The sequence below is a fragment of the Pinus tabuliformis genome, chromosome 7 (assembly GCF_031772625.1).
Source record: "Pinus tabuliformis cultivar Carrire ecotype Pingquan chromosome 7, CPIR1, whole genome shotgun sequence".
Lineage (NCBI taxonomy): Eukaryota > Viridiplantae > Streptophyta > Pinopsida > Pinales > Pinaceae > Pinus > Pinus tabuliformis.
In genome coordinates this window covers 904,200,354-904,211,877 of record NC_142293.1, presented here as the reverse complement: position 1 = coordinate 904,211,877, position 11,524 = coordinate 904,200,354, and the positions used below count along the sequence as shown (strand labels likewise).

General features: G+C 36.5%; 1 protein-coding gene across 1 annotated transcript; it reads right to left on the bottom strand.

Moving 5' to 3' along the window:
• Window positions 1-9,835: 9,835 nt before the first annotated feature.
• Window positions 9,836-10,693, bottom strand: LOC149250540 (uncharacterized). Its single transcript, XM_089453688.1, has one exon. The coding sequence runs from the start codon at window positions 10,691-10,693 to the stop codon at window positions 9,836-9,838; it is 858 nt and encodes a 285-aa protein (XP_089309814.1).
• Window positions 10,694-11,524: the final 831 nt, after the last annotated feature.

Sequence of the window (11,524 nt, the reverse complement as noted above, 5' to 3'; positions counted from 1 at the left end):
CCATAGTCAGTTGTGTAGAGTTTGAACTGTAAGTTCTACAAAAAGACCCTGTGTTGGGTGTGCTAGTGACTGTTGTTCATATATAAATAATTACATATTCAAAAATTCACCAAAGGTGTTTGTTGTTCTGTTGCCAAAAAGTGATAATTACATAATAGAAAAATTGTTAAAGACTATTGGTATTAGGGCCTGTCTGCCCTCCATAGTTCCTGATCCATATATGGTTTGTGGAAGAACTGATAGGTCCGCTCAGGTGTGTGCTCTGTGATCATCCATTCTCCTCGAGGACAATGCGTTGCCTCTTTCGATAGCTTGTCCGCACCTTCATTACGCTCCCTGTAAATATGAGTGCATGAGATATGAACAAAATGTGTTTTGAGAAAAACAATATCATCCAAAATAGTTCTGAGAGTATATGCATGGCATGATGTTGTTTTTTTGAACCAGTTTATGACTATTTTGGAATCTCCAAAAATTTGTATGTGTCTGAACTGTTTGAGAATTGCAAAATGTAAAAGATGTCGAAGTGTAAGCAGCTCTGAAAAGTTATTTGTACCCTCTCCCAGTCCCATGTAAATGTGAAAGTAATGTGTATCAGATGGATAAATAATAATGCCTCCACCACATCCCTGTACTTGTGCAGCACCATCAAAGTATGCCCAAGGGAGTGCTTTGTCGATCAATTCCTGTGTGATGTTTCGGGTTCTAAAAGCTTGTTCATCTGTCGGTATTTCCCCATAGCTCATACAGATTTTTGGTGGAATCAATGACCAGATTATATTCCGACCCCTAAAAAAAATGTTATTGTGGCACATCCATATGTGCCAGTTGACCAAAAGCGGTAGGTTCCTAGTTCTCGGCTCAGTTGCAGCTTCCCACCATCTTTCCCAAGCATTTGGGATATCGACCCCACTCCAGGAATGCATGATACTTAGTGTGTGCCGAATTTGAGACCATAGAAGTTGGGTAGTGGGGCATGTGAGGAATAAATGGTGATTTGATTCCTCCTCTGCATGGCATAAAACACACCAAGTCGGGCCTGGGAAAGCCCGTTTCCTAAGGTTTGCTCTTGTAGGTGTTTTATCCATTATAATGTTCCACATCAATAATTTTGTGCGCGGAGGGGCTTTTAACTTCCATAGATGTCTCCACCAGCTCATCAGTCTGTCCGGCTTGTGATCAGCATGTATAATATCATACCCTTCCTTGGAGGAGTAGTGCCCATTCTTAGTATATCCCCATATCAATTCATCCTCCTCTTCTCTTAGGTGCACATGGGATTCTATTAAAGTCTGCAAATAATTTCTCCACTGTCTTTGCCATTGTTCTGGGATGTTCCATGCCTCTTTCATACCTGTAATAATTCCAGCGCCCTTTCTATTAGCTCAACTCAGCAAAATAGCGATGCTTCTCATGCTGCTGCCTGCGGCCTTATCAAGAACTCCTCGAATTCGCTTAACTACCTTAGCAAAAAATCTATAGTAGTTAATCTTTCTCAGCTAGTGTTAGATGACAACTTAAAACTGCTTCTTGAAAAAGGTTTAAATTTTGCATTATCCCCAGCCAAAATTCCTATATCTGACATCATAAGTAACATTGAAGTCATTATAAAAAACAATGACCAAAATACTGCGGAAGAAATAAGACAAGATGTTTCCAGAATTCTTAGAAATGCCATACCTCCCCCCAACAACATATCCAAAGAAGAAGCCATAGCCCTAAAAAACATCAAGAATAACAAAAACATTATAATCTTAAAAGCCGACAAAGGTAATGCCACTGTTATCATGAATAGGACTGATTATGAGCATAAACTGGAAGAACACTTAAACAATAGTGGCTGTTATAGAGTTTTGAACAAAGATCCTAGCAGCGAAATTCTTCGCCAAGTAAGTGACAAAATTAAAAGCTCCTCTCTTGATGCCACCATTAAGAAAAGATTAATACCTAACAATGCCATTACCCCTAGAATTTATGGAGTGCCTAAAATCCATAAAACTGGTGTTCCATTAAGACCTATAGTAAACACTATAGGATCTCCCACTTATTGGTTAGCTAAACATCTAGCGAGCAAACTTAGAACTTTATCCGGTAACACTCCCTCTTAGATCAAAGATTCCGCTTCCTTCATAGAATGGATCAAAAACCTAGAATTTAATGACAATGACCTAATGGTTAGCTTTGACGTAGTGTCTCTCTACACTATGATTCCAGTGGATGAAGCCTTAGAAGTTTTGAAGAAAATTAGAGACCTTGAAACGGTGGAACTAATAAGCATTTGCCTTAAATCTTCATACTTCAGTTTTAAGGGAAAAATCTATGAGCAAACTCATGGCGTTGCAATGGGTTCTCCATTATCACCATTGATTGCCAATCTTTACATGGAACACTTTGAGCAAATGGCCCTTAGGTCTTTCCCCTTTACCCCTGAAGAATGGAAACATTATGTAGATGACATTTTTGCTAAATGGAGCCATGGTTTGGACAAGCTAAAGGAATTTTTATCTCATATAAATAGCCTCTCTAAACACATAAAATTCACCATTGAAATTGAAAAAGACAACCAGCTCCCCTTCTTAGATGTCCTCCTTACCAAGAAAAATGGCAAGCTAAGCCACCAGGTCTTCAGAAAGCAGACACACACTAACAGGTATCTACATTCAAACTCCCACCACCATCCAAAGCAAAAAGTTGGTGTCATCAAAACCCTAGCCACCAGAGCCTCTAGAATCTCTGACCCTGAACATTTAGAAGAATAACTTATCCATCTCCATGAAGTCTTTTTAAACAATGGCTATCAAAATCACACTATCCATAAAATAATTAAAGATTCCATAACCAATAAACAAAAAAGAAAATCTCTTGAAAACCCTAGAATCTCCTTACCCTATATTAAAGGAACCACAGATAAAATTGCCAGAGTTCTCGCTAAGCATAACATTATGGTTGCTTTCACGCCCCCTAACACCATAAAAAACATGCTTGAGTCTACTAAGGACTCAATAGACCCAAAAAATCACAAAGGAGTTTATTCGATTCCCTGTTCTTGCGGTAAAGTTTATATAGGTGAAATAGGGAGATCCTTTGGAGTAAGATTAAAAGAACACATTAATGATATTACTAGAAATAGGTCGGATAAATCAGGTCTAGCAGAGCACGCTTGTTCCTCTTCTCACTATATATGTATGGAACAAGCTAAATTAATCCATAAGGAAGACCATTATTTAAAAAGAAGAATTAAAGAGGCAATTGAAATTGAGAAATCCTCCAATAATATGAATAGGAATGATGGTCTTAAACTAAGTAGTACCTGGAAACCCTTATTAAATAAAATGAAAAAAAACTTTAAACTAATCTAATACTCCCTTGTGACAACATTTGACAATTCAAAATTTATATAATTAAGTAAATAAATAAATGCAGATAATAATTTCTTCAATTTAAATTATTTCAGAACAAATAACTCATTTATATAACATATCACATAATTTAAATAACATAAAAAATATATAACTATAATATCTTTATAATAACAATTTAAATAATTATAAAGAATAAGAATAATAATTATAATAGGAATAATAATGATAATATTAATTATAATAATAATGATATTATTAGTAATAATAATATGTATAACAATAATAAGATCACTGATAAATAACTAATAATAAGAATAATGATTTAAGTGTATTAAAGAGAAGTTAAAAAAAAAAAAATTAATCAAATAAAAAGAGAGGATATAAATAATATTTATAATAATAAATTAATTAATTAATTAAAAAATAATAATAATAATAGAAAATAAATAAATAAATAAATATTAAATAAAAATAAATAAATTAAAACCAATTATAAAAAATAAAAATTTAATATATATATATATATATATATATATATATATAATAAACTATAATAATAAAAAAATATAATTAATATCAAATTGTCTCTTAAATAAAATTGATTAGTTAATTGAATTTAATTTTGATATATAAAAAAAAAATAACTAATTAAAAATTAATTAATTAATTAATAAGTGTAAATCAATCAGGCCGACATCATAAGCTAAAAGATATCTTTCTATTCATCTATTAATAGCTTCATAATTTTCTCGACTCTCTCTTCTCAAAATACAGATCTCATTGCCCTGATGATGGACTCACCTAGCTAGTCTGAAACGTTGGTTTCATAAATTGCTCACAGGTTTTTCCATTAGCATAAAAAATTCTGCCAGCCTGTATGGAATCTCTCTTTAACACCATTAAGTCCCACCATGGAAGGGACATACTGAACAATGCTCTAAATTTTGAGAAGATGAGAATGTCAAGAGCTAGAATCCTATCCAATCTCATATTTCTAAAGCAATGCAGAGATGAAAACCTCACTCCAAATTTCGCCAAATGCAGCCATCCACTTAATCGTGGTCGAAACATTTCTCTTTTTAATAAACTTAGCAAAACCCTCATAAAACATGAGATCAAATTTGCTAGATTTCAATTAATTAAAACATCTAAAAATCTTCTGGGTTTACACCTTTTACTGTCTTCAACTCTTAGCTCTGATCTCTGGCAAAACCTAGACGCCCTCACTTTCACCAAAGCTGAGAGATTTCTTGATTTTACTCTTGCCAATAAAACCAGAAAACTTAACTCTCTGAGAAACTTTAACCTCATTAGTAATTCTGTTGATTCCCCTTTATATCGCCAAAAACCTTGTGCTCTTCCCAATCCTCACATCCTTGGTATATACAGCGCGCAGGATCTGCACATAATTTCGAACCTGGGCAGCAGTACCTCTAGCAACTTTGCACAGTATAATAATGAATCATGCAATACGTTGTGTCCCCTCATGTATCCACATATAAAATTGGACCTGGGCAGTAGTCCCTCCATAAGCAATACGCAGGAGAATCTTAACGTATCTGCACAGTTTGACAACATTGGTCTCGTCCCTACGCAGAAGGTTCAAGAGCTTGTCTCCACGCAGCAAGAGCTTGAGCATGTGCCTAACAAAGATCTGCTGGAGTCCCATGGGACAGCTAAAGATGTAGCTACCTGTAATAATTCCAGCGCCCTTTCTATTAGCTCAACTCAGCAAAATAGCGATGCTTCTCATGCTGCTGCCTGCGGCCTTATCAAGAACTCCTTGAATTCGCTTAACTACCTTAGCAAAAAATCTATAGTAGTTAATCTTTCTCAGCTAGTGTTAGATGACAACTTAAAACTGCTTCTTGAAAAAGGTTTAAATTTTGCATTATCCCCAGCCAAAATTCCTATATCTGACATCATAAGTAACATTGAAGTCATTATAAAAAACAATGACCAAAATACTGCGGAAGAAATAAGACAAGATGTTTCCAGAATTCTTAGAAATGTCAGACCTCCCCCCATCAACATATCCAAAGAAGAAGCCATAGCCCTAAAAAACATCAAGAATAACAAAAACATTATAATCTTAAAAGCCGACAAAGGTAATGCCACTGTTATCATGAATAGGACTGATTATGAGCATAAAATGGAAGAACAGTTAAACAATAGTGGTTGTTATAGAGTTTTGAACAAAGATCCTAGCAGCAAAATTCTTCGCCAAGTAAGTGACAAAATTAAAAGCTCCTCTCTTGATGCCACATTAAGAAAAGATTAATACCTAACAATGCCATTACCCCTAGAATTTATGGAGTGCCTAAAATCCATAAAACTGGTGTTCCATTAAGACCTATAGTAAACACTATAGGATCTCCCACTTATTGGTTAGCTAAATATCTAGCGAGCAAACTTAGACCTTTATCTGGTAACACTCCCTCTTACATCAAAGATTATGCTTCCTTCATAGAATGGATCAAAAACCTAGAATTTAATGACAATGACCTAATGGTTAGCTTTGACGTAGTGTCTCTCTACACTATGATTCCATTGGATGAAGCCTTAGAAGTTTTGAAGAAAATTGCAGACCTTGAAACGGTGGAACTAATAAGCATTTGCCTTAAATCTTCATACTTCGGTTTTAAGGGAAAAATCTATGAGCAAACTCATGGCGTTGCAATGGGTTCTCCATTATCACCATTGATTGCCAATCTTTACATGGAACACTTTGAGCAAATGGCCCTTAGGTCTTTTCCCTTTACCCCTGAAGAATGGAAACGTTATGTAGATGACATTTTTGCTAAATGGAGCCATGGTTTGGACAAGCTGAAGGAATTTTTATCTCATATAAATAGCCTCTCTAAACACATAAAATTCACCATTGAAATTGAAAAAGACAACCAGCTCCCCTTCTTAGATGTCCTCCTTACCAAGAAAAATGGCAAGCTAAGCAACCAGGTCTTCAGAAAGCAGACACACACTGACAGGTATCTTCATTCAAACTCCCACCACCATCCAAAGCAAAAAGTTGGTGTCATCAAAACCCTAGCCACCAGAGCCTCCAGAATCTCTAACCCTGAACATTTAGAAGAAGAACTTATCCATCTCCATGAAGTCTTTTTAAACAATGGCTATCAAAATCATACTATCCATAAAATAATTAAAGATTCCATAACCAATAAACAAAAAAGAAAATCTCTTGAAAACCCTAGAATCTCCTTACCCTATATTAAAGGAACCACAGATAAAATTGCCAGATTTCTCGCTAAGCATAACATTATGGTTGCTTTCACGCCCACTAACACCATAAAAAACATGCTTGAGTCTGCTAAGGACTCAATAGACCCAAAAAATCACAAAGGAGTTTATTCGATTCCCTGTTCTTGCGGTAAAGTTTATATAGGTGAAACAGGGAGATCCTTTGGAGTAAGATTAAAAGAACACATTAATGATATTACTAGAAATAGGTCGGATAAATCAGGTCTAGCAGAGCACGCTTGTTCCTCTTCTCACTATATATGTATGGAACAAGCTAAATTAATCCATAAGGAAGACCATTATTTAAAAAGAAGAATTAAAGAGGCAATTGAAATTGAGAAATCCTCCAATAATATGAATAGGGATGATGGTCTTAAACTAAGTAGTACCTGGAAACCCTTATTAAATAAAATGAAAAAAACTTTAAACTAATCTAATACTCCCTTGTGACAACATTTGACAATTCAAAATTTATATAATTAATTAAATAAATAAATGCAAATAATAATTTCTTCAATTTAAATTATTTCAGAACAAATAACTCATTTATATAACATATCACATAATTTAAATAACATAAAAAAATATATAATTATAATATCTTTATAATAACAATTTAGATAATTATAAAGAATAAGAATAATAATTATAATAGGAATAATAATGATAATATTAATTATAATAATAATAATAATGATATTATTAGTAATAATAATATGTATAACAATAATAAGATCACTGATAAAATAAATAAAAAAATAACAAAAAAATAAAAAAAAAATAAAAAATAATCAAATAAAAAGAGAGGATATAAATAATATTTATAATAATAAATTAATTAATTAAATAAAAAAATAATAATAATAATAATAGAAAATAAATAAATAAATATTAAATAAAAATAAATTAATTAATTAATTAAAACCAATTAAAAAAAATATTAATAAATAATAATTATAATAACAAAAAATATATAATTAATATCAAATTGTCTCTTAAATAAAATTGATTAGTTAATTGAATTTAATTTTGATATAAAAAAAAAAAATTAAAAAATAAAATAAAATAAAAAACTAATTAAAAATTAATTAATTAATAAGTGTAAATCAATCAGGCCGACATCATAAGCTAAAAGATATCTTTCTATTCATCTATTAATAGCTTCGTAATTTTCTTGACTCTCTCTTCTCAAAATACAGATCTCATTGCCCTAATGATGGACTCACCTAGCTAGTCTGAAACGTTGGTTTCATAAATTGCTCACAGGTTTTCTCCATTAACATAAAAAATATATGCCATGCTTGCTGGAAAATGGTTGAGTTGCGAGGGTCTCTGAGATGTGTGATGAAATGGACACCATTGTGGTTTAGCAGTGTGATCAATTCTTGTGGGAGTTGGTAGGCATTTCCGCTGCCAATCCATGGATCAATCCCGATCTGAACTGATTCACCATTCCCAATCCTCCAAATGAGGCCCCTTTTAATGATGGGAAGAGTGTTGATAACTGCCCTCCAGATAACTGATATACCCTTCCTGTTCCATGTGGGTCATCTTAGCTAGTCCAATGTTGTGCTAGGCCAAATGCATTTGTGGATGACCACCTCCAACCAAAGGCTCTTGTGCTTCAGGAGAAGCCAGCCTAGTTTTGCAGCCAGAGCTTGTGCGAAAGCGGGGAGGTGCTTTACACCCCAACCACCCCATTTTTTGGGGGTCGTAATCCGGCTCCATTTGACCCATGCAAAAGGCTTTCCTTCTTTCTGACCCTTCCAAAGGAAATGGTTGTAGACTCGTTGGATCATATGCAGTATCCCTAAGAGGATCCAGGCCAAGGACATCCAAAAGACTGGGGTTGCTTCTAGCACTGCTTTTATGAGCACCAGTCTTCCAGCTCTGGAAAGTAAGTGGTGGCTCCAGATATTTAATCTTTTTTCCACCTTTGAAATCAGCCAGGTCCAATCTGCAATTTTGTAACTATCTGCTTTAATCCTGAATCCCAAGTACTTCAGACCGTCCTTCAGTGCCAAGGTTTGGTAGGGGAAATTTTGTAGGGCTAGTTGAGATTCTTGTTGTGTGCAATCAGAGAAGGATATAGTGGATTTTTCCCTGTTTATTTCCATTCATGTAGCAGCACTGAAAAGTTTTAATACCTCTGTGAGGGTGATGATGTCCTGAATTCCCCCATTAAGGAATATGAGTATATCATCAACAAAAAGTGGATGAGTTAATAGGCAATGATCCGTGATCTTGAGGCCCCGGAGTCTCCCAGCTCTCTTCTCAGTCGCAATCAGTCTGCTCAGGCCTTCCATTACCAGAAGGAATAGTAGGGGGGATAAGGGGCAGTGCTGCCTGATTCCCCGCTTCGCTTGAAAGGAATGGGAGGCTGACACATTTATAAGGATTGCAAAGGAAACTGAAGTAATACATCTCATAATCCATCTAATAAACATCGTGGGGAAACCCAGGTGTGTAAGTATCATCCTTAAATAAAACCAGCTAACCTTGTCAAAGGCCTTCGAGAGGTTGATTTTGAGCGCCACCCCTTTTAGGTTCTTCAACTTAATGGAGTGGAGGGCCTCTTGGGCAGAACCAATGGCTTCATGAATTTGTCTATTTTGAATGAAGGCAAATTTCTCCTGAGATATGTGTTCAAATAGGATCGGCTTGATGCGATTTTCTATCATCTTTGCAATAATTTTGTAGAGACAGTTGCAGAGGGATATAGGACGGAAGTCATTGAAGGAGGTCGGGGAGTCTGACTTGGGAATGAGGGTAATAAAAGTAGAGTTTATGGGGGCATATATGCAGCCTAGAATCCAGCTCTCTTCCACCACCCCAAGCAGGTCTAGTCCAATGATATCATAGAAAGCAATAAAGAATTCCACAGGCCAGCCATCTGGTCCCGGACTTTTGTCCTTCTTGAACCACTTAAGAGTGCTTTCTAATTCCCCCATGGAGACAGGTTTTATAAGGTCCTCCATCCCATCAGGTTCCACAAACCCAAGGAAATGGCCTGCAATGTTAATGATTTCAGCAATAGAAGTGGCATGGGGGGCTTTGAAAAGCTGCTTGAAGTGAGAGATACCTAGCTGGGTGAGCTGAGAGTGAGTGTTGACTATCTGATCCTGGTCCGAGGGCATCTGCCAAATTGTATTGCTGGCTTTTCTTCCATTTGCATATTTATGAAAGAACTTTGTGTTACCATCCCCCGCTTGGAGCTAGATTGCTCTGCTTCTGAGTCTCCACTTTTCTTCCTGGTTAAGTAGGATCTTAGATCTCTGAGCCTCCAAATCAACCAGATGTAGCTTAGCTTCGATGGATAAGTAGCCAAGCCCACTTTCATCCGTTAAGGAGGCCAACTGAGCTTCGATGTCCGCAAGGGTTTGGTCATCCCTAGCCTTTTTCCTTTTTGTCCATTCAATGGTTAATCTCTTTAGCTGGTTCAGGTTGTTGCAGAAACCAGCAGCCTTCCTCTGGTCCCTGATAGGGGGTTGGGCTTGCCAAAAATCCGAAACCAGCTTAATGTATTCAGGGTCCTTTAACCATGTGGAGTTAAATTTGAAAGGTGCCCTAGGTTTTCTGGATGAGCCAGCCACTTCCAAGTATATGGGGGAGTGATCCGAAATGCCCCCCGAGCCCACCCATTGCCTGAAGATGGAGAGGGAATGGAGAAGTTCTTCTTGAATGAGGTATCTGTCAAGCCTTCTACCAAGGGTTGCTTCTCCAGTCTGTATGTTATGCCATGTTGGCATCTTCTTGTTCATGGGAACATCTATAAGTCCATAATGATCCAGGAGGGAGCTCAGCTGATCAAAGAGAGGGTCTAGCTGCGAGTGATGCCCCCAGGATTCCTCATGTCCAATGGAGAAATTCAGGTCTCCCCCAAGAATTGTGGCATTGCTGATCAAGGGATTTTCCAGAAAGGTTTGCCAAAAGGCAAGCCTGTTTTGGTTTGGAGCATAGATATTAATGATACGAAGTTGTTTGCCTAATTCAGCTGAGAAGATGTCCATGCCCAGGAAACCCTGGCCTCCCCAAGAAGATATCATCCTTATAGATTGAGGGTTTATCCCCATGGCTAAGCCCCCAAATCTGCCTGCTGCATCCAGGGCTTGGAAGTGCCAGCCGGGTAAGATGGCTTGAAGGGTCCTAACAATATGTTCAGATGGCCCTAGGGTTTCCTGAAGAAGGATCATGTCACAGGGAATGCAATGCAAGAGTCGCTTGAGGGCCAGCTTTTTAGGGGGGTGTTACAGGGAAAAGTGTCTATACAGAACTGCTAATCCCACTAAGGCTGGTGGCTGCCTTAGAAACAAACAAAGTAAAACTACTTTTGTTTTCCTTTATGAAAGATAGATGAGAGAAGAATAAAGGAGACCAACCTCTGTCTTGTGCTTGGTTCCTTGCTCGATTCCTCTCTCTTTTGATAGTCCTTTGCTGCTTGCCCTTCTTGTATACCCAGCTTCATAGAGTACCTGTAGAATCAAAGCAGCATAACACTATACGAGAACATGGATCTATTATCATAAACAATCTAGGATCAGATGTAAATTGACCATACAAATGCATAAAACATAAATCACACAAGAGTATGGAGGAAAACTTGAATAGCTTTATTGATAATCAAGAAACAGCCAAGAGAGTTACAACCAATCGTTCTGACCCAGCATCATCCTCTCAACAAGTGATCCCTTCTTCACCTCATGAAAAGCTTAGATCACCCAACACTATGATGTTGCCTCAAGAAACCAACAGCAATTCCTTACAAGATGCAAAATTCCAACCTCTGGATCTCTAGGATGAGGGATCCATATATAGATGTCTACAAGGGAGATGAGTCAGCTTGTGATTTGATTAGTGTCTTCCCTCTGATAGTTCTTGCTTCCACTTGGAGATTGATGATCTCT